This window comes from Pseudochaenichthys georgianus, chromosome 22 (assembly GCF_902827115.2).
Source record: "Pseudochaenichthys georgianus chromosome 22, fPseGeo1.2, whole genome shotgun sequence".
NCBI classification, from domain to species: domain Eukaryota; kingdom Metazoa; phylum Chordata; class Actinopteri; order Perciformes; family Channichthyidae; genus Pseudochaenichthys; species Pseudochaenichthys georgianus.
Genome location: NC_047524.1, coordinates 14,883,357 through 14,907,286, shown reverse-complemented (window position 1 = coordinate 14,907,286; position 23,930 = coordinate 14,883,357). Strand labels below are relative to the sequence as shown.

General features: G+C 40.9%; 1 protein-coding gene across 12 annotated transcripts in view; it reads right to left on the bottom strand.

Moving 5' to 3' along the window:
• Nucleotides 1-357: 357 nt before the first annotated feature.
• Nucleotides 358-23,930, bottom strand: part of eml1 (EMAP like 1) — a 61,620-nt gene continuing 38,047 nt past the window's right edge. For 3 of the 12 annotated variants that reach the window (XM_034112238.2, XM_034112236.2, XM_071201634.1), the window contains exons 2-25: nucleotides 20,684-20,866; nucleotides 20,398-20,451; nucleotides 16,942-17,071; nucleotides 15,589-15,645; nucleotides 14,676-14,804; nucleotides 14,483-14,511; nucleotides 13,040-13,066; nucleotides 10,372-10,501; nucleotides 9,218-9,367; nucleotides 8,440-8,509; nucleotides 7,913-8,023; nucleotides 7,703-7,798; nucleotides 6,880-7,014; nucleotides 6,607-6,706; nucleotides 6,265-6,416; nucleotides 5,607-5,732; nucleotides 5,039-5,170; nucleotides 4,083-4,150; nucleotides 3,821-3,909; nucleotides 3,548-3,645; nucleotides 3,125-3,212; nucleotides 2,599-2,694; nucleotides 2,375-2,505; nucleotides 358-2,250 (exon numbers count right to left, since the gene is read on the bottom strand). In XM_034112238.2, the coding sequence (XP_033968129.1) occupies nucleotides 2,125-2,250; nucleotides 2,375-2,505; nucleotides 2,599-2,694; nucleotides 3,125-3,212; nucleotides 3,548-3,645; nucleotides 3,821-3,909; nucleotides 4,083-4,150; nucleotides 5,039-5,170; nucleotides 5,607-5,732; nucleotides 6,265-6,416; nucleotides 6,607-6,706; nucleotides 6,880-7,014; nucleotides 7,703-7,798; nucleotides 7,913-8,023; nucleotides 8,440-8,509; nucleotides 9,218-9,367; nucleotides 10,372-10,501; nucleotides 13,040-13,066; nucleotides 14,483-14,511; nucleotides 14,676-14,804; nucleotides 15,589-15,645; nucleotides 16,942-17,071; nucleotides 20,398-20,451; nucleotides 20,684-20,866 (2,507 nt within the window). In that variant the 3' untranslated portion in view covers nucleotides 358-2,124. Of the gene's footprint in view, nucleotides 2,251-2,374; nucleotides 2,506-2,598; nucleotides 2,695-3,124; nucleotides 3,213-3,547; nucleotides 3,646-3,820; nucleotides 3,910-4,082; nucleotides 4,151-5,038; nucleotides 5,171-5,606; nucleotides 5,733-6,264; nucleotides 6,417-6,606; nucleotides 6,707-6,879; nucleotides 7,015-7,702; nucleotides 7,799-7,912; nucleotides 8,024-8,439; nucleotides 8,510-9,217; nucleotides 9,368-10,371; nucleotides 10,502-13,039; nucleotides 13,067-14,482; nucleotides 14,512-14,675; nucleotides 14,805-15,588; nucleotides 15,646-16,941; nucleotides 17,072-20,397; nucleotides 20,452-20,683; nucleotides 20,867-22,025; nucleotides 22,225-23,930 lie in introns of those variants that run through there. The other 9 variants (XM_034112229.2, XM_034112231.2, XM_034112233.2 and 6 more) reach the window with 9 other exon arrangements.

The window sequence follows — 23,930 nt, the reverse complement described above, 5'->3', positions numbered from 1 at the left end:
CAAAGACTATTTTCCATTATATTTCAATGTAGGCCTAATGGTCAATAAAAAGATTCAGAGTCTGTATTTTCTGATTGAGTTCTGTGTTTTAATATTGGTACTTATTGTGATGTGTTGTACTCTCTCTTGTATGTGTTTTTGAGTTGTATCTATTTTAAAGGCTAAAATAAGCACAGGCATTCTAAAGTGGCATAGGCTATAATTTCTATTAACATATTTCTATAATATTTATAATAAACAAATGTCGGCAGCATATAAAAGTGCATTATATTTAGCCACAACAGATCGTAGCGTTTTTAAAGACTGTGAAATAATTAAAACAGTGATTCAGTGGAAAGGACAAGACACAATCTCATAGGAATTTCATGTTGCATTTACTTTCAGACACATGTTAATTGCTTCTCTGCAGCTCCAGGTGTTCAGTGGTAAGACAAATCGTGTTACATTCACTCTGTAGAATGGCGACTTTATATCACTGCAGTTAGATTTAAGTGGATTTCAGACATCCAACCTCAGGCTTTCAAAAAAACACCAATATGCCTCATATCTGCTGAAGCCCTGTCAAATAAATCAAGTGTATTCATGTGTATAACGTCGGCTTGCTGTTACCCATAAGATGCTTTGTGTTGGAAGGATGAAAGAAGAGTTCAAAAGCTCCGGTAATGTGCTACATGGTGTTTTGCTTGTCCTATTTTGCAGGTAAATAGACCTGCTGTATGTTTATCAGGCTGAAGCAGTGCATTATAGAAAAAGAAAAAACTTCAATAGGGTTCAGTCCAGTTAAATATCTTGCCTGTGACTGATGGTGCACATCAGACGATAACAGTTACAGTGTAATGGTCTCATCCTCCTCCCTTCATAAACTGATCCTGCTACAGTAAAATGCAGATGGGTACAGAGTTGAAAAGGCTTCACATCAATAGAAGAAGAAAAAAAACATGCTTGCTTTTCATTTTTCTTTCACCTCGAGGCAAAGGAAAGACACAAAAACCCAGTCCAAAAATCTGAAACACTTTCAAATACTGTGTATTCACCCACATTTAGCTCGTATCGGTTTCAAAACTCTCTGTATATTTACAAATATGGGACTTAACAGGGATTTATTGCAGGGAAAAACTTAAGGGAACTGAAATTGGCAGTGAAGGATTTGACTTTGATAAATAAATAATAGGAAAGGTGCCTTTTTTAAGACGTGGAAGCACACAAACATTGAACATGGTCAGAAAATGTTGTATCAAATGGTTAAAATCCTAACTCTGAATCCAAATTAATTTGTGATTATCATTCCCTCAAGGATAATAGTTTAAAATGTCGGGTAACATCAAATAAAACTGGACCTTGCTGTTTTTAAATGATTTTGCCTTTCAAATTCAGCAATTGCCTGGACTGTAAAGGTAGTACACAATAAGGTAACACAAAAAGATGAATGACAATTAAATCAGATATTAACCGCAGTTGATATCTCTCTTCATTGTTTTTGGATGTGTTAAGGGCTTGTTCTGATATGTCAATGTTAATAACAAGGAAGAGTCCCGCTTAACTAGAGCTTTCCTGAGTTGTTAAATACAAAAAGAAAAGAAAGTTTAACAATTAGAAAATCACTATTTTCTCCTTTCCGTAATTTGTTTTTGTTCCAATGCTTTTGGATCTCCAGTGCGATGATATTCAGTCAACAGTCTGTTCTCTGCGGCAGGAGTCACAAACAATACAAGAACATAAACTATACAGATGCAGTCAGAAAATCAGAGCCTTTGGTTCTGTTTAGTTGGATTTTATCCACTTGATTTGTTATGTCATTGGTGAGTTGGCTACAGTATGCCAGATTTGTATTTTAGTGTGAGTAGAGAAAATCGTGAAATATTCAAGAATTTGTATTTCAAGCAACCGCACATAACACTTGCAACAGTTCATGTCATTTGGGATCTGAGAGCAGATCAGGAAGAAAACATTGTGTTCTTCTTCTGTCAATTCACTTCAGTTCAGGAAGATCAAACCTTTTTTTGTATTCCGTGTTAAGTTAAGTTTGGTTTGGTTCAGTTTAGTGCAGTTCAGTTTGCTTTAGCTGGGTTTAAGGCCCCAGCAGCAGAGAGAGACCAACAGTATCAGTAGTTTCTGCAGGCTCCCTCAGACTATCCTCCACTGCATCACGCTCATGTCCTTCCCACCAGTTGATACCAGGTAACCGTTGTCGTACAGGAAGTTTACGTTGGTCACATGACTGCTGTGGCCGCCATAAACATGGCTGGGAGCCTGAAAAGAAATGCAAAGAATGAATGTTGCCCTTTGTCTTTCCATAAACTATTAATCTAAAATGTAGAAACACTAAATCTTCTTCAAGACATTACTGAGGTGCATATGTTGAACAGTATCTCACCCTGAACTGCGAACAGGGGTAAGAGAACAGGTGGACCTTCCCAAAGTCGTCCCCGGTAACCACGAGGCTTCTATCACTGGAGCGGCAGACAGCGTTGATGTCGGTGCCGTCAGAGCCGTCGGGCCACAAGCCTGAGGAGAAGAAGGGGCAGCGGAGACATCTTATTCATGGACATTAACATAATAAACAGAACACCTAAAGAGTGGGAGGGAGCCTTCACTTACCAAAGACCATGAAGCCCAGAGTGCAGGTGTGTGTGATCCACTCGATGTCTCTGGTGGTCTCCACACTCACCACCTGCTTACACACTGATGGGATCCCTGGGAAAGCACATTCATACACATGTTTTAGCATAAATCAAGCTACTGTTACTTTAACTAAAGAATATTTTTATTTTATAGAGAACGACTGAAAGGAACAGTTAGCTTTCTTAAACAATAATACATATTTTTCCTTTGACTTGAAAAGCTATTTGAGTTGGAGGCAGAGTGTGCCAGATTTGGGTTGTAGAGATGTCTGTCTTCTCTTGAATATATTAGAATTGTGGTGTCAAAAGCAATATATCTCCAAAACTAAACACTCATACATGAAAAAAAATCTAGATTGATAAATACTAAGGTAAGACAAACATATATCTATTTTGAATTTGGGAGGAACTTTTCCTTGCTCACATTAATATATGTAACATAAAGTGCATTAAGCCCGTCAGCACAGCAAAGGTTGTAAGAGGATGACAGTGATCAGACTTACAATACAGTATCTCATAGTCCCCTGAGTTTGACACCAGGTACTGGGAGTCCACTGACCAGTCCAGATGGGTGATGAAACTAGAGTGACCCTGAGATGGGAGACAGAAACCAACCAGTTGGATCATTTAATTGTAGAGACACCCCAGTATTCCTGGAGTAGATACAGAATGGTTTTTGAAGCACTAGAAATAGTCCTTAAAATATGGAAAGGATTTGTAATAGCACGCCAACATGATTACTCAGACTGTGTGACTCATGTTGTGATTTACGTCTTTACAGCTTCTGCATCAACACACAGTGAGGACAGGGTGTACAGAGTGGAGGTCCAAATATAGAGGATGAGGAGGGGAACTAAATATAAAGAAGATGCCGCAGGAATGTAAAAATAACAGAGCAAGAGGGGATTATAAATACAGGTGCTCACCGAACACTTCCCCACTCGGCTGTACTTCCTCCCATTTTCCGCCACAGCGTAGATATAGATGTAGTTGTCGTGTGAACCCACAGCCATGAAGTTACCATCTAAAGAAAGTGATATAAAGGAAGATTATTAGTAGTTAAATAAATGGTATACATGTTTTCCAGCTTGTAAAATCATTGATATTCTCCTTTAACATACACACATACATTTTCCAATAATAAAAAGGAAAACAACACATACACCGGGGAGACACAGTGTCAGCAGTTATTACCATACCTGGCCCATAGCAGACAACAGACAGCTGTTCATTTCCGTCGGTGTGAACCGTGACGAGATCTTTAGAGTCCGTGTCCAGGACCAGCCACCTGCAGGAGCACAGCAGCTCAAAGATCTGATCCTTCTTCCATTTCAGAATGATAATAATTCAAATCTAACCTAGAATATTTTGTCATTGACTGTTTTCTTATAACTATTTAGCTGAAGCAGTCGTGTAAATTAAATATTTATTTTGTGTTTTTTGGTAATGGTATCCCCTTACCTTCCAGTCTGTGTTCCTATGGCAACCACAGCTCCAGATGGGTGGAAGCCGGCTGATTGGGCAGCGTCCTGTGAGACAAAACAAAAGAAAACGTATATCAAAGTCCCCCTCTGAACTCCCAACAAAGACAACAATAAAGAATGAACACACAACTTAAGAAACTAAATAATTGATACCCACTGCATGTATTCAAATTATTCTCTATGGAAATAATAAACAGCAGGGTAAAACACATACAATATTAAACGCTTCTTCCTAGCCCTCATCTTCGATATACCTTGAAAAAAACAATCTTGCAAAATAGTATAATATGTTTTTTTTTGTGTGTCTACTGTTACTTTATTTGCCTTTTTGAGCATCGCTTATTTAATATATATAGTTATATCACGCTGAACGGGGAAGGTTTCTCTGCTCACCTTAAATCTTAAGTTTACCAGGTGTATGTTCAAGCAGGATCACAACTGCTTTTTAAGCCAATCGTGGCTCAATTTGCAACATATTTTAAGGTAATATAATCTGGTTGTTTCCATGCACAGTTTTTCATTTTCTAGTTGCTAAATTAATCAATCAATCAATCAATCAATCAATCAATCAATCAATCAATCAATCAACAACTTTATTAATCCCGCAAGGGGCAATTGGTTATGAGCAGCAGTTTATGTCATGTACACAGGCAGGAACATACAATAAGAAAACACAGATACACCCGGAGCACAGATGTGGATAATTCCAATTTACACTATAAATAGTTCATAGCTCATAGCATCATAATAATAAATAAATAAATAATCAAGTTAAAAGCCTTTCAAGAATTTAAAAGTTTGAGTGCAGAAGGGATTAGCATTTCTCTTTGGTTCCCAAGGACATCACACCTGACAAAGGAGCCTGATTCATTATTTATTGAGTGCTGTGTAATTCCTGTGACTGACCCCAGAGGGCAGTGTTGGCTAACTTACCTCCATACTCTTGGTCCAGACGAGCTGATGGGAGCTGGAGTCCCACAGACAGACCTGCCTGTCGTAACCACAGGTGAGGAACTGAGGCCTGGAGGGGTGAACAGCCAGACCCCACAACTCATCAGTGTGACCCTGCAGAGGAGAGGGGAGGAGAGGAGAGGAGAGGAGAGGGAGGAGGAGAGGAGAGGAGAGGGGAGAGGGGAGAGGGGAGAGGGGAGAGGGGAGAGGGGAGAGGGGAGAGGGGAGAGGAGAGGAGAGGAGAGGAGAGGAGAGGAGAGGAGAGGAGAGGAGAGGAGAGGAGGGGAGGGGAGAGGAGAGGAGAGGAGAGGAGAGGAGAGGAGAGGAGAGGAGAGGAGAGGAGAGGAAGCAGAGTTTTTTTCCCATTGAGTAAATATTGCTGGTTGAATATCTTTTGTTTGTGATCTGTTTGTCAGACATAACAAGACTTTTGAACATGTTACTTTGGACCAGATAGACTCAGAAACTAGCAGATATATGGCTAATAAATATACTTGTAAGTTGCAGAACCTCTTAATGTAGAATTAGTGTACGAGACAGTTGCATATACCTGTGTAATAGGTATGAATTCTCCATCCAGACTGCCCTGCAAAACAAAGTTCTTGGTGGTCCCGATGAGCACGGTCTCCCCTCTGCCCTCTGCTATGGTCCGGATGGGACCGAACGACTCAGGCACCTGTGGAAGAATCACAGAAATAATGTAAACCATCTGTTAACCTGGAATACATTCTCCATGTTTTCCAGAACAAACAACAACTATAATAATAATGTGGTTTCTGTAGAGCAAGACATGAGTGATCCATAATTCCCATCACTATTGAAATATCAAATATCCATGAATCTCATTGAGAGCACAAACCCATCTCATCCTCTGTAATATTTATGATCTGGCGCAGCATCCAGAATGCAAAGCCCTCCGCCTCGGGCAGGAATGCAAATTCTGGCTAATATAAGCAACCTACTTTTGAAGAAGGAGCTGGATATGCTGCTTAACGTTTTATTAAAGCCTATTAATCGAAAGTGGTTATAGCAGATCAGATCATTACAGCTGTAGAGCTGCACATGGAATTGGAAATGGAGGAGTCTGATCAAATAACCTCATCATTATGCATTAGTGGAATGAAATGACTTTGAAAAGTTTGACTTATAAATGTCCATTTTCTATTTTTCATGTGCAGCCTTGGTATATTTGCGGAGGTTTTCCTCACCTCCACAGTTTGTATCTGCTGGTAGCTGCTGTCCCAGGAGATGAGCCGGCGGTCTTTCCCTCCAGACACCAGAGTGCTGTTTCTCAGCATGCACAGAGCGAAGATGCTGCCCTCGTGAGCTCCTTGGATGACTTGGCTGATACGATTAGTGCCTGCGTGACAGAGATGGGATGAGAAGTTTCAGTTGGACAGAGTCAGACATAAAGGTCAAGCGCTACGAGAAGGGCAGATTAAGAGACAGACGGAGAGACAGGGTGATCAATAGATAAATCAGAGACAAAAAGAGATATAATTGGATCCCTGTAAAATAATAAAGGTTGAAGGAATGAGCATTTAACGTGCCTTTTCCCCACACCAGGATGTTCCCGCTTGAGTCTCCTGTGATGGCGTCTCCATTTTCTGCAAAGGTCACACACAACACGAACTTCGGCTTCTCCTGTTTCTGCAGGAAACACAAGAACACACACATGTTGTTTTATTTGATAAGCCAGGCTACCATTGATTATCTTTATTTAGCTATAGGATTGTATAACACAGGCTTTCGTGCCTCTATGTCAACAATCTAATTGCTTTATGATAATGACCTAACATGTGGAGAACATGTGGGAGTCCTACCTCAAACAGTCCTTGCTTCTTGACCAGCATGCCTTTCTCCAGGTTCCAGAAATAGAGATGGGACTTGCCGCAGGTCACTAAGATGTTGCTGTCTGTCGGGTGAAAGTCTGCTGCAAACACCGACTCATTGGAGCACTAAACAGAACATGTAAAACAAGAAACAGTGAGTTGTTGATATTACATGTTCACCCATTAAAGGAGACACTAGAGGCAAAAACATTCTATTTCATGTACATTTTTTAAGGTTTGGATTCAGAATTGCGGAGAGAAAACCTCAAAATAAAACATGAGGTGTTTATTTTACTAGATTTAGTCTTTTTGCATTGGTTTTTTCTCCTAAATTTAACAAAAGTTAGTGTGAGATAAAGCCTCATTTGTGAATTTAAAGATTACATTTCAGAAAACTTGTAGTACAATAAATACATCTCTTAATTATTGAGTATTAACTGGTATTCAACAAACATTTTATTTTCTCATAGTTAAAGCTAGTCTAAAATATGTACTTTTTTAAAGAGGAGTTCATAGTTCATTAACAGCATAGCATGGTTTACTTTACATTTAATTCCTAAAACATAGCAAACATGTTTTATTGCTTTTGACATAATTTTCTGATTTATGGAGTGATACAAAGATATCTGGAACTCCCTCTGAAAAAATTCAATTACAAAATACAATAACAGTTCAACTTGTATCCAAATAATACTTTTCTTAATGTGGGTTTAATGGTGTTATTATTAATATTTTTTCAAATATAGAAAAATAAGTTGTGCAGTAAGTCAGGTTATGTCTTAATAAAACAAGACACACAAACGTGCGCACAAACCTTGACCTCAGCCAGTCTGTCCTCTCTCTGCCAGTCCCAGACGGAGAGGACGTGGTCATTGGAGTCGTCCACGACACACAAAGTGTTTCCTCCATTCTGACACATGTAAAAAGACACAAAGCCATGGTCATTTTCTGCCACAATTGAAGCAGAGTACATTCAAAAAGGCCCTTTAACACCTTGTTATAACTATCAGTGGTGCTTCCTTACCGACTTGGAGAAGGCCAGGCAGACCAGGGCTCGGTCAAAGAAGCCTGATCCCAGAACATGAAGCGTGTTGAGGCTGACCGAGTCCCACACACGGACATGAGGAGCCAGCTGCTGACACACACACACACACACACACACACACACACACACACACACACACACACACACACACACACACACACACACACACACACACACACACACACACACACACACACACACACACACACACACACACACACACACACACACACACACACACACACACACACACACACACACACACACACACACACACACACACACACACACACACACACACACACACAGAGGTGTTTCATCAGTAGGATGCGATGTAAGGCTTAGTAAAGTACACATATATAAGTCAAGGCTGAGCTTCTGTTTATCAAACAGGATTGTCTCAACCGGCTGCGTCAAAATGATTTCAAAAAGAAAATATCAACACTCCTCTCTTCGCTAATTAATCAGACTAAAGTGATAAAACATCAATAGGAGACCTCACTTACTTTTCCATCCGAAGAGGTGCCCGCCACCTGCCCGGTTGCTATGGTGATTTTATCGGGGTGGACGGCAAGGCTGGTGAAGAGAAAGACATGAAAACAGTTAAAAGGGCTTTGAACATCAAGAGGAGCGTTTGAATAAAGATGAGCAACACGCTCGCAGAACATGTCTGTACACTGTCTGTACTAATGTGAGGGGGAATTAACAGTTTAAGGTAAATTCACCCCCTTTTGGGGTAGCACTCATAGCATGATGCGCACACACTTTGTCTTCCAAGGAGTACGAATCTGTTTTAAATCCATCCTATGATCTGTAAGCGTTCATTATCAATTTGAACTTATTTGAACCTTAAGATGTAATAACATAATATTAGCTGTGTATTTTTTAAGTTACCCTTTTTGCTATACACACATTTCTACAGGTCAACTTTCATGAACACTGTTGTGCCGTTCACCTTCCCTCATTACAGTTATTCTGCACTTACTAGAAAAACACTCTGTGAATAATCTGTATAGGCGGTGAAGATAGCAGAAGTGGGAATACATATCAAGTCTAATAGGAAAAAAAGAGTTGGAAGTAAGCTAACAGATGTGAAATCAGGCTGCAGTAGATGACTCCCTCGGGTAAGTGTGTGTGTGTGTGTGTGTGTGTGTGTGTGTGTGTGTGTGTGCGTGTGTGTGTGTGTGTGTGTGTGTGTGTGTGTGTGTGTGTGTGTGTGTGTGTGTGTGTGTGTGTGTGTGTGTGTGTGTGTGTGTTTTATAATCCCTAACAAGTGTCTCTCACCATTTGATGTCATCCGTGTGTCCGGTGTAGTGTCTCTGCAGCTGCTCGTCCACGTTGAACAGGACGACCACCGAGGCGATGAAGTACACCGTCTCTCCGGTGGGCAACAAGTAAAGGTTGGAGCGACAGTCTCGACCACGGTAACCATAACTGGATATTAAAATAAGGTCAAGGAATAAAACTGAAAGTAAATCAAAGTAAAGCTGAAACCATTCATTGACTGACAGAACATGAAGTAACCCTTAAAGCAAGCCTTTTTTTTTCTCTTTTAGTAAACTGAATATATTTTGATTTTATTTATTTTGCTGGACAAAATAAGAGCTATGAAGATGGATGCATTAATGTATACTTTCACGTATAAAGTTTTTTGTTAATACATGTGTGTATATATATGAGGATTTTCTTTTCAATTGTGCTTTCTTTGTTTGTATCACTAGGTGCATCAAATAATAATAATTGCAAATAAATGCAAATATATTGCATATTTTGTGGTTGGACGGTTTCATGACGTTATTGAAATTAAAGTATATTTAAAAATATATATATTTGAGGACGCCAGTGTAGGGATTGGGACAGGCACTTTTGCAAGAGAATAATGGATAACATAATTGATAATGAGTATAGTTCTATATCCCTACACTCTAACCAGCAGGCATGAAGAATTACATGAAGGTAAGAAAAAACACAACATGACATCAAATATATTAGTACATACTGGATTCAATAAAAGAATAAATGGAGCCCACATAACTATGTGTTATGTGTGTGTGTTCTCGCTGATCAAATGTATCTTTTCCAAACGTCTTTTTCCCGTTGCCTGCCTCGTGGACTGACAACACCCTTATTTCATTCTTACAACAAAAAAGGAAAGGAAGAGAACAAGACGGCGCAGGAGGAGCTGCTGACTGTGTGCAGGTTGTTCCCGAGTGCTGCAGCCTCACCAGGAGAAAGTGAAGCAGATCTACTCTGACAGGCAGCGAGAGGAGAAGACACATCCGTCAGCTTCTTATCTTTAAATACATCACCCCAATCTGGAGTTCCTCTCTTCAGAAGATTACTTTTCAAAACTTTTCAAATTGCAAGCAGACATGTTGAAGTGTCTTACTTTTCCTGAAAAATCCACAAGGCAAACCGCAAAAGATAAAAAAGGATACACCCAGTCCAGCTTGAGCTTGTTGCTGGGCAGCTCGGCTCTGGCCTCCAGGCAGTAGCTGTCCACCTGCTCTTTGGGCATGTACATGGTGACGGGGCGACCCTTCAAGAACATTTTCACATAACCTTCCTCTGGAAAAGGAACAGAAAGGACGAGTGAGATAATATACACGTAGGAAAATACAGCTGTGACTGGTTAAGTCACAGTTTTTAAATATAGTATGTAGACAGCACAGACATGACATTCAAGCTTAATACAATGTGTTATGATGTGAATGACAACGGTGACAATGTTGATGAATGTGTGGCATGATTAAAGGAAAATTGAGGTATTTCATATGTTTTTGACGTATTAATTTAGGACATAAATGACAGAATTTGCAAACACAAACAAATAAGCTTTTCAACTGACTTTATTAGTCATTTCAAATACAATCTCATGACAAGGACAAAGAACGGGAAATGAACTGCAAACACTTAAAAACTCGTAAATATTCAGCTTTAAGCAGAGGTTAACCAACATAAAATGCAGACACAAGCAGAGCAATGGAAATGTTAAGAAAAACCCCAAACAGATCCAATTTAGAAAAGGGGATAATTAGAAGTGCCTCATTCTTTTCAAAACACGGTAACACTGAAAAACAAAATCAGGCAGAAAACATTACGGGAACCAAAACAAGTGGTTGAAGATTGTAACAATAAATGCCCACAAATGTGTTTTTTAGAAGCTCTCTAGAAAGACAAGACTATATTGGAAGGAACTATAATGGAAGCGTAAAAGGGTGTGATTTTATTTAAGAAATCTGCTATCTCTATGCAACTTCTTTGGTATGAGAAGACCAGCATGTGGTGTTTTAAAAGGTACAGTACTGATACGAATGGATGGATGTTGCTCTGCACTGAGCGGCTTGGGCACACTGCAGCTTGATATACATATTATATTAAAAAGAAGTGACTTTATTTATCTATATTTCCCAGCATTGCTAGTAACAAATCTGGAAGTACTGGCTGGGAGACTTGACTGGGCCGCGATAACTGGGTGTATCAAGAGGAGAGTACGGCGACAAACTCCCCGAATTTCTCCGGTGGAGGTTAAAATTCGGGGGTTTTCTGCCCTGCGGCAACTTGGCGGTACCCCCCTTTTTAGCTGCCTTGCTGCTCTCTGATGTTTGTTGGGGGCCGGGGGCTGAGCGGGCTGTTACAGACGAAGCCCCGGAGCTGCCCCTGGTCCGTTTGGCTGAGCGGCTGAGGTAAATCTGAACTGTGACTATAATGTACACGGGGAAAAGAGCAGAGGAGCCAGTGATGGAGGGTGGCGGAGGTGAAGGTGGAGGGGGACAAACGGATACAACGAAGGAGGGTTTGTAGGATAAGTAAGACATATTTTGGCTGTTTTTTGTGCCTCAGTTAAAGAAAGCAACATAATACTAGCAAATCACAAGCAAATTCCAAAGGAAAGTAGGGAAACTGGCTTCTATCACTAACTACCCAAACACTGGCCAACATCACACGGCAGCACTGAAGCATAGCTATTGAGAGGTTTAGGGAAATCTAATAAAATCATTCATTTTCCGTTCATTTTGAGGTCTCTTATCATTACTCAGATGAGGCTGAAGCTGAGGGACATTAAACTGATTAAACTGCTACCAGAATATCTATCTAAGGGAACACAGGCAGACACTACTTCATTTTAAATAGTCGCCCACCATAAATGAACCACTGATCTAGATGCTTTCAAGGGTAAAACACTCAGAGTATCTTAAAATTAAATTATAATGTAACAAGAGTGGCTTAACATCAATATATCTGTGAGGAAATTAGATTTAACTCCAGTCGTTTTTTATTCTAGGTAGCTTTATGAATACTCTGCTAAAGGGGACTTCACACAAACAGACGGCCACAAGTTAAAAACTACAAGCAGTCAAATCAGACAGACTACAATAGTAACCGCCACAAAAAAGAGACTGCATGTGTTTGTAATGCAAATACTCATTTTAAGGGCAGAGAGATAAAGAGAGCAGCGGCGAATGTACTTCCTCTGAGCAGCAAAGCGACTGCGAGAAAGCTAGTGTGAGAAATCTTTGTGTTGTTACTATGGTGACAAAGTGGGGCTGCGAGCAACACACACACACACACACAAGTCTGGTGAAGCAGCAGCAGCAGCAGCTTCATCCGCAGTTAAAAAACAAGTGTGGAGACACACAGGTGCAAACACTGCACACACACGGTGACGCAGCTCTCAGTGGAGGTTAGGTTTGCGTGTGTTTGTTAACGTAACACACACACACACACACACGCACACGCACACACACACACACACACACACACACACACACACACACACACACACACACACACACACACACACACACACACACACACACACACACACACACACACACACACACACACACACACACAGACGTTGTCAACCCACTCCTGCCCCTGTCTGGACAGCTCTCTGATCAGTGCACGGATGGACATCTTTAAAGTTTAGAAAGGAAATTCCGAACAGGATATGAATTGAAATTTCAAAATAAAAGTCCTGATTTTATCCTTTGCCTCAGAACTGCTGACATGAAGCATGTGCAGAGATCAAAATAAATAATCGGCAGTGTCCAGAGAGCTGTGTAGGCCGGGGGCTACAGGCTCGAGGAGGGGGAGGCCTACCTTTGCAGTGGGTCACACGTCGCATCCCTTGTAAAGGTCACAGAGAAAGACACAAGCACCGGGTGAATGGTGGCACGGCGTCCTCACCTCCTGGCCTAATATGAGTGCACTTCCTGTTTCCTGCTGGTGTTAACCAAGAGCAGCTTCTGTCCTTAATGCTCTTAATTAATCGGTGCTGCTGCCTTAATGGTTTGAATGAATCAGTGCTAATCTTCGTGGATGCTGTCCCAACCCTCTGTGATGAGGGATTACATTTGGCTTCATTATTTGTAGCCGTCTATTAAGAACAATACTCAGATTTTCCACCGTCTATCTTTCTATGTGAAAGTATAAAAACAAACAAATGCATATGCTTGCAGGACATTTTGTTGTATCAAATGAAGCTCTTTGCATGTAATCACCGCATGTATTGGAGGTAAGCACTGTATTGGCTGCTGCAGCTATCATTAGTATTGGTTAACCGTCACCTAGGGGCGGTTAATGTCCTTGGCGCTGCCCTGATCTGATTTGTATGCAGGAGAGTTGTCTATAATTCATTAAAATGTCCAATAAGTGGTGAACAGTGGAAGTATCTAACCTTGTCTGTTTTATATGTTGACCATATTTGCTATAGTTTGGTCTTATGCTAAAGAAAATGCAAACTACTCTTATATTAAGTAGTTTGTTAGATGGAGTGGGGCGGTATGGAGCCTGAACTAAAGCGACTTAGAGCCAGGTGTGTAAACCAAATTCAAAACAAGAGTTCAAATTACACAAAAATCAATATCATGCTGGAGATGAAAAATCCGATCAATACTCATTTCATATCAGTCCCATTGTCTGGTAACCATGTGTATCCTGCTTTGTCAATAGTTTATGGGTGGCTCATCCTGTGCTTCTAAATTCTCTTTCTAAGCCTCCCTTTATAACGTACACAAAACTGATTTATGTCAAATCTCATTTCATTCGAAAGGATCTAGGAGGCTTGTGCAGCTTGCCATAATATTATACGTTTTACCAATAGAGCCTCCACACAGAGGTTATGAGTTTGTGTGGATCCATTGTGTAAATGGCCAGAATGATCTTACCCAAATCGAAAATATTTAAGAATGAAATGAAATTAACAGAAGAATAAATAAATGATATGTAATAAAGTACGCAGAAAGAGCTTTTAAAAGAAGACGAATGAAAGTGTGGATGTGAAGATGTGGTAATGGATGAAGAATGATACATGTTGGACACACTGATGTTAAACATACAACATGTAGAGGATGTTCAGTTGTCCTCTGTGGTCAGACATCAGTTCAATGCACTGATAAGTCATTCTGTTTTCTGATAAGATTCCTTAAAAGTGCATTGAACTTTAACAGACACAGGGAGCCACTGAGTATGTAATGTTCAATGACTCATAAAACTATCATAGCTGTTGGGCCACAGAGCCATAAAGGTGCCTCTAGTTCTTACCTGCATTGAACACGGGGTCCCTCTGTTTGCTGCAAAGTAAATGAGTAAACAGACAGCTGTCATTCAGCATACACCACCATTATATATTTTTGATTTGCTTCACAAGGAGATCAGCTTCTCCTCTCTCAAACTAGAAGACCAATATGTGAGTCACGTAATAGAAAAAGCTGATTTAGCATGACCTCTGTGTTACCTGTCACTTCTTTTCCCGCTGGAGTTGCTGCCGGTGGATCCAGCCCGAGTTCGGTTGCCCTTGGAGTCGCCTGAATCTTTGCGTGAGAGAGTTCCCACATGTTCGTTTGAGTTGGCTCTCCTCACAGCGCTGTGGTGCCAAGGCAGGTGGACCGAGGCAAGACAAGAGACAGGGAGAGAAACAAGGTTATAAAAGTGCCTGATGCTGCTTCTCTAATCACTGCCCTCTGGGAAGCAGATTTCATGATTCAGTGCACATCCGTTTTATTACTGCTTCCCATTAAAAGAAGCCTTGAATTGTGTTAGTAGCAGTGTCAGAGATAAGAGGAAGCAAAGCAAAAGAGAATAAAAGAAATGCGTTATTGTTGTTTTCCCACAATTTTGCTCTGGTGGCCATACGTAGCTACATTGAGGTGCAGACCTGCAAATCTGCATACTGGCGGTTCAGACGGCCGGCCTGTTTCTAACAATGAAAGGGCTCCATCAGCAGCCCGATGGCCAGTACGCCCAGTCACCTAATCCACCCTATGGGAGAGAGGTCTATTCAAATCCTAAAACTGGCCGGTGGCTGTGCGTGTTTGTTCAGTAAAGAGCAGAATAGAAAGACAGAAAGAGAGAGAAAGTGTTTGCAGTGTTACCCCACGAGGAATCACAGTAATTGGGCCACAGGGCATTGGGGGGACAGCGGCTGAGTGTATGCCAACTGATGGGATTGTGTTCAATCTGCAGTTTTTTTTAGACTAATCCCAGACACAGACTGTAAACAACACAAAGAGCGATGACTTCAACACAAAATGAGATTTTTAGCAATGAGATAAATAGCTAAATTATCACTTTGTGAGGATTTTCAAAGTTATGGTTTGCATGCATCGGAGCAGACGGTGATGTTATATCATAACTTGTGATTCTCTCACCTGAGGGGCAGGTAGAGAATTCTGCAAGAGTGAGACACAGAGGAGAGTTTGGACAGACTGTAGGTGGACAGGAGGACATCAACATGATATAACATCAGGACATGGTATCAGAGAGAGGCAGTGCAAGAGGGAGGACATGCAGGAAAGGAACAATGGGAAAGACAAACGCCACGATACATACAGATAGAGAAACAGAGACGATTGGTGACCAGTCACTCCATCTGAAAATATATCTTAATGCCTTTCAGTTAAATCTATAGGATTCGGGATTCAACAGAAAAATAGACTGTTATAGTTTCAATCAGATGCCCTTAGAACTTTTAACAGTCCGTGTAATTTAACATTTAAATCATCTGATGGCTTCATTCATATGATTCATTGAAGGGTAATTTATTGGCCCATGCCAGTATGTTTCAGCATTACTCAACATAATGAAATGTGTCAACTTAAAGGGCAACAAATAAAAAGACTTCATTATCTCCAAAAATCCTGGTTAGGATACCGTCTTCAACACAAAGAAATTGTTATTACTTTCGTACAAGTTCTAGGATTGAGCTTAAACCCATTCAAAGAAACACAAGAAAAATACACCAAATCACATCTTCTTCATTGATACTGTCTTTCTTGGTGTTTCTAACATTTCAAAACCTCAGTCAGTCAACTCTCGGTATCGTTAAAAGTCCAGAGGAGAAATAAAATCACAGAGAATCAAGTGAAAACTCCACAGGGGAGGAAACAGCTCTTCTGACTGGAGCTGCTGTCTGCGGAGCTTCATCTGATTATGGTAATGTGATGAAGAGATGAGGAAGAGGCTTTTGTTCTTCTGACAGACAAGATTGATAACCTGTGCTCCGAATGCATCTACAACACACACAACGAGGACGCAGCCATGACGATACTGTCTCTGTTTATCAGTCTTGTTAAATGTCAGTCTCTTTCGCTGATATGAGACAATGTAAAGCTTCAATTATGTGACATGGAGCAGAGAGGAGTAGAACATGTCTTGAGAGAAATTAAATGTCTGGAGTAAAAGATTACACTTATAGTTATAATGTACTTTTATCCAAAGCGACGTACAATAAGTGCAATAAATCATGAAGATACCGGCAGCAGTATCTGGATTAAACACTTTTAAAAGAGCTTTAAGAGCCCTAAATATTCAGGAAAGCAACATTTAACACTAAAACGCTTTGACTTAGAGCTCTAGTCCCAAACCGTCATAATCTTAACGGCCGCTCTAAAAAGCTATAACTATATACAACATAATAAAAATGTAACCAAACGAATTGATAACTGCAGACATATAGGTTGCACAGTAATTTCATTGGCTAAAGATTATTTGTATTTCCTCACCTCTTGCTGGCTATTGCGCTGCCGTCCTTCCTGGATCCAGATCCCGGAGAGGGCAGAGTGCCTTTCTTTGGTACGATGGTCCCGTTGTTGACGGTGGGCCGTAACGGCAGCGTGGCGATCATTGGCCTGGCTGGAAGAGAAATACAGCAACAAGGCATATTCAGAAAAAAAGGGTCAACTTCTGTGGTGTCATGAAAGTAACCTGTGAGATTTAGGAATATTGTATTTCCGGATGTGTAATTGTCTTGATAAGAGGAACCAGGTAGAAATTGGTGAAACAGGACAGGATACGTTTAGTTGAAAGCATCCCAGCATGCACTGGGTAACAGACGTATTGACTTTACTCTCTGTTGACAGTAGTGTTGTCACGATACCAACATTTTGGTTTCGATACCGATACCAAGTCAAGAATTGCGATTCCGATTCTTTTTCGATACTTTTCTTAAAAAAGGGGAAACACGGAATATCGGCTTTAAAATTAGGAATAACAGATGATTTTAGCAGTCAGAACAACTAAAGCAGCAGTGTCACTAAGAACAGAAACACCAAAGAGTCACATCTAATATAAATATATATAAAAGCATTTATTTTAATTGTGTAGCAGTGAGTTTAACATTTTGGCAGCACTGTTGAGCATTTTGAAAATGTATTGTCATGCCTCTGTGCTTAGTCTTTCTATCTTTATCGCCACTGGTGTAAAGTAACTAAGTTCATAAACTCAACAAGTACTACTTGGGTACAATTTTGAGATACTTGTACTTTATTTAAGTATTTCAATGTTTCTTTTGCTACTTTGTACTCCACTACAGTTCAGAGGTACATGGTGTACTTTTACTCCACTACATGTATTAATACCTTTAGTTACTTTACAGATGTGGATGAATGATGTGAAATATAATCAATACTTAAATCAGACTTTAGTTCCACCTGGAGTAAATCCTCCAGCTACCCTGCAGTCTACAAAGTACTTCAGACTAGCTGCACCTCCACCAGCTTTGAGAACACTTTCATGATCAATCATTATAAAACATATATATATATTATTCTGAAATGGACCAATCTGCACAATGACTACTTTTACTGTCGCTACTTTAATACTTTTAGTTGAGGAACATTTTGAATGCAGTACTTTTACTGTAACAGACTATTCCTACACTCTGGTGCTTCTACTTTTACTGTCGCTACTTTAACTATATTTTGATGATAATACTTTTGTACTTTTATTTGAGGAACATTTTGATTGCAGGATTGTTCCTACATTCTGGTACTTCTACTTTAACTCAAGTACAAGACCTGGGTACTTCTACTTTTACTCAAGTACAAGATATATACTTGTACCACCTCCGTTTATAGCCTATGAAAAAAACTAATAGAAAACGAAGGCTAAAGCTAACGTTAGCAGATAGTGATGCTAGTTTGCTAGTTAAGTTTGCTCAACGATAATATTGCGACAGAAACACTTTTCAGTGCACATCACGCTCTGCCGCTCCGACAGGGAGCTCTGCTCTGAACACCTGAACGGCCCGTTCAAAGACTTCTGGCGTCTTTTTTGTCAACAAGCCGAAGCGCAGCGGCAGTTGCACTCCCACTTGCAGCCATGCTTCTCGTTTTCTCACATGCTCTGGCAGCTAGCGCGTGGCCGCGTGCACGAGAGAGGGGAGGGACTTAGAGCGTGCTTGAGAGGGGCGGGACTGAAGGCACGACTGCAGTGCAGGGAGTGGAAGCAGAGCGCTGAACACACACGGCTCTTATTAAAACGGCGCTTTTTCACGGGAGTACTTTTCCCCGTCATTCTTAAAGTACCGATACTAATGAAACGGAGGAATCGTACCGTTTTTAACGGCAGGGTATCGCGGTACCTTTCAAGTATCGGTACACCGTGCAACACTAGTTGACAGTGTGCATGTTTTTACAATGTTATTATTATTTAGTTTGACATTTATTTCTATGAAGTTCCCGAACCTAACCTGTTGTTATTTCAGTCAGTAGTATGAGCAATTATGGTAAGCAAACATTGAGCTATATAAAATATTGTATTGGTTGTAATTATCACAATAATCACATATTTTAAATTATAAACAAAACATTACTGCCTTTCTTAAGAACACCAGAAGCCGAGGTTTGTACTATAAACGTTGCCTTGTCCACAGTCTGCATGTGTAATTAACGAGGGATCGCAGTTATGTCTTCTTTAGTGTAGAACATAAGGAACCATCTCTATGTTTGTTGTTGTTTACTACAAAAATAATGGAATTAAAAGCGTAAATTAAACTGCGACACTTGATGTTAATTGTTTCAATCTTGAGTGCAGACCTTTACAAAACACATCAAATACTCAATTTGCAATTCTATCATACTTTTCAGTGAGTTTCCAAAGACACATGAAGTCATTGCACAGTGTAATTAATGATACATCACAAGCGTAAACATTTGAAATCCTTTATACAGATGATATATGTTCACAAATAATTGTTAGAGAGCGGTTTGACACACGCGCACACACACATGCACGCCAGGACAGCCCAGAATAACAAATCCAAGCTGCAGCTTTATCTGCAGTGATACATATTTAATAGACCCTGTTTCATCCAGCAGACACACACACACACTCTTGCATGCACACACATATTGCCCTGTTATCTTTCGGGTAATAATTGCACAGCGGTGGCAAACTGAGGTGGTCATTTTGTTAGCAAGAAGATGAGTGTGTGTGTGTCTGTGTTCATGAGTGTCCATGTGCAGTCTGTGTGCACGAGTTAAGCTTTCTGAAACGGATCATTGTGCTTCAGTAGAGGGGAGCAGCCTGCTGACTCCCTGCAGCTCAGAGGGGGGACAATAAGGGAGAGCAGCTCTGAGTCCTCCTCAGACTTCATCCACCCGCAGCAACTCCACAGACTGAAACTGGCAGCAGCTCAGAATCAGAATCTCGTTCTGCTTTATCATTTAGAATGCGTAGTTTGAGGACATAACATGACATAAAGTGCAGCTTATTTTACATGCAGACTTTATCAGGGTCTTGGGTGAGGATGCCATTTTGAGAGATACATTGTACCAAACACACGTCAGCTAAAGAAATGGCATGCAGTATTATTATATAATACAAAAAAAAGGTTGATCAATCTAAGATGAGTGCTTTCTTATTCTGTGCTGATTTATTGCACAATCTTACCTTGCATCTCATTCTCATTCATTTGTAAATTGTGAGTTTATTGATGGCTTTAAAACTATAACTGGGTTTATCGACTATAATTCAGACACAGATTCCTCCCGATTAGCAGACTATTGTTTTTCTGTCTGTCTTTAGATCACAGTGCATTGTCAGTGCAGTGCTGAAGGTACCTTTGTGTTTCCTATTGGAATACAACACTGTGTGGATACAAAGATATGCTAGCAGGCAGTGACTGTAAACACAACACCAGGCCTGGTTAGTGCAGACAGACTTCACAGTAAGCCTACCTGACTTCCCAACATTGCTGTGTGCTGAGGGCGACTTTCTCATCAAAGGGGGGTCTATACACACACAATACATTTAAAAACAACAATACAAAACAGTCCAGAAGGAGAGAAAAGCAGGGACAGGGAGGAGATAAGCAGGATTTAGAGGAAAGGAGACATCATCGGGAAAGAGAGTGGAATGGACAGGAAGGATAATACCTCTAAAACATGTAAGCCAGAAGAACTGCTGACCCTTACAAGTAACAGAAAAGCGCATTATAAAGCTTTGTGTGTGTGTTACTGTTACCTTTGGTGGGTCCTCTGCGAGACCCCATGGCCTGCTGCTCCTCGGACACGTTGAGCCGGCGCACCACATCTGCCAGAGCAGACTTCAGCAGCTGGATCTCGTCCTCCTGCATCTGGACCCTCTGCTCCAGGGAGGCGATGCGGTCAGTGACCTCCATGTTGCTGGCTGCTGACGCACTGTCATCTGAGGGAACACAGGAAGTCAGAGATTAATACAATGTATTTTTCTATTCACTCTATGTGCATATGCTCTGGCACCTGGATGCTACTCTTTTATTTAAGATAAGATAAGAAGTACTTTATTGATCCCAATTTGGGAAACGTTTGCGTTGCAGCAGCATAAAAAGACATGGCATTGTACATTAGAGAAATTAAAAGACTATAAATAAACAATCCAAAATGTAATAATCTCAACTAGAAATAAAATAGCATTGGAAAAGTTAAAAATATACATGTGAAAATACAAATTTACCGTAACAAATATAAAGCAAGATATTATATATACATGAACTACTAGATGTTATGCAGATGGAGACCAAAACGACAGAAGAGAGGTGCAAATCCAAGGATGGAAATGAAAACTCACTTTTATTTATTTGCCTTACATGGATTAAAGAGCTGACTGCATTGAACCTTTATCCATGAGCCTGTGTGTTCATGTCTGTCTGTGCCTTGAGTTTGAACTAACTTCACACATTATTTTCACCTCTCCACCTGACACTCGATAGAGGCCAAGCACAGGCCACTGGGTCCTCTTCATTAATGATAACACACACACACACACACACACACACACACACACACACACACACACACACACACACACACACACACACACACACACACACACACACACACACACACACACACACACACACACACACACACACACAACACACACACACACACACACACACACACACACACACACACACACACACACACACACACACACACACACACACACACACACACACACACACACACACACACACACACACACACACACACACACACACACACACACACACACATACACTAGCCTCTTGTGATTAAAGGCTTCTTGGACACATAGGAACATATTTCCCTGACACACCTCTCAGTGTGAAAATCCAGCCGTCCACCAAGTGAGGTTTTGTAATGAAAACTCCCCGTCTGAGCAAATGAAAACAGCAGGTGCATAATGTCACACATCACATCCTCAGCAGTGGAGTATAATATCCTCACACATTGACTTTCAGACAGTATCTAATGAAACGAGAGGCTGTCTTGTTTCATAACGCACACATCTAATCTTACTTCATTTGAACACAAAAAGCCTTTTCAAGATATGTTCTGCTCACCTGAGGCTTTTGTTTTGAAGCAGCCCTTTTTCATATCCACATGTGAATGTGAGTGAATATCCAGAGATAAAGCGGCTATTATCTGTTCAGCATCTGTCGAGGGTCTGCTCCCAACACTGACACAATGACAGCATGATACCATCAGTCCTTGAAGTACAATGACTGGCTGTCACGGCCCCGGCTCCGCGCTAACATCCTCCGGCTGTCACCCTGCTCCCCGGATCAAAACTCCGGGGCAAGCACACGCCCCATAACGCGTTCACAGGCAGGGCGGACATCAGAAAAGGTCAGTGTTCACTTTGGTGTTGATGTGACCACAGAACAGTCACGTGGGAGGTTTTGACTACATTTGCTCTTCGTGTGAAACGCTCTTTGGGGTCACAGAGTCCAAAGACTATGAATTAGTAAGATGTTGCTTGGCTCTATGAAACCTGTTTTGTCTTCCTGGTCGAATGCACTTATTGTAAGTCGCTTTGGATAAAAGCGTCAGCTAAATGTAATGTAATGTAATTAGTAAGATGTCAATTTTAATTTAACAACAAATCCAGCACATACACCCCCTGACACTATTTTCATCCCCACAAAAGCAGATGATTACCCCCCACCAGCCTCCTCTAGCTCCAGGAAACCGTCAACACCTGTCAGTCCGCTGCTTAAATTACTTTGTGTCTGTCAGTCTTCTTCAGGTTTTCTCCAAATGTCTTTTTCTGTCCCCGTTTCTCATTATCTGGTCAATATGTGGCTGGGTCACTCATCTCGCACGGACCCCTAAGTCCGTCTATTTGCTCCCCTTAATGCATCGTGACACACTGCTCCCCATTACCTTCCTCTGCAAGGCGGGACCACCTGCCTGCTTAAGTGCTTGTCAATCACTTTAGCCACAGGGACTCAATGGAGGGAAAGAAAATAGACATTTGTCCTGCTCTAAAATAACCACCACCTTATTTCTGAGTCATCTTCTGACCTCACTGCCATCAATAATGAAAACTGGAGCAGGCACACATGCTATGACCCATTTACCCCCCCCCCCCCCCCCTCTGCACTCCCATCAACAGAGATCAATGCCCTGAAGGAGAAAAGAGATGTCTGATCAACACAGAGGCAGCTATCTCATATTTTAGAGAATGCAGAGCAACCTCATGTATAAAATATCCCCTGCAGAAGCCCTGCGTTGATCTGAACCGTCTGGATTTCTCCTCACTTCCTCACATCCATATACTATATAAACACACATAGGCAAGGATATGAATATAAATGCATGCTCAAGGGATGAAAGAAAACATATGTTGAATAAATTCCCTCTTAAGGAGGAATATCATGATTCCAGCTGTTTCACTTTGTGTGTACTCCTGCAGACTTTGACAATACACCACTGACAGCCAGTGATTGATGTCTATTTTCCTTTCACTCAGCGGTGCAGAAAAGCAAAACAATGAAGCTAAATTGACTTGATGGAAATTCAGGTTAAGCTGCGCCACACTGGGGGGTTTTGAAAAAACACAAGCAGTGTTTTCAGAAAGTCAACCGACCAAAGAATCGTGAGGCTGCAGGAAATAGCCTGTCACAACATTATGACAATAATTCCTGTTTTTTTTAGAGACAGAGAGGCAGCACTGATACCACACTGATGGCAAATTGATCTACTGCTGAATGCAGATGGAAAACAACACTTTACTGGTTTCATTTTAAAATGGGACTGCATAGTGCCAGTTCAGCTGGTGCACTCCACGTCTTCTCAAAAATAAATGTAAACTACCCGACTTTATGTGGCAACACTGATGCAAAAGTGGACCTAGTCATAATCCAGCTGCAGGCATGATAACACTAAATGACAAGCAGTAAAGGAGGTTGTGATAGGGCTGCTCAATTAATCGTATTTGAATCGCAATTACGATTATGGCTTGC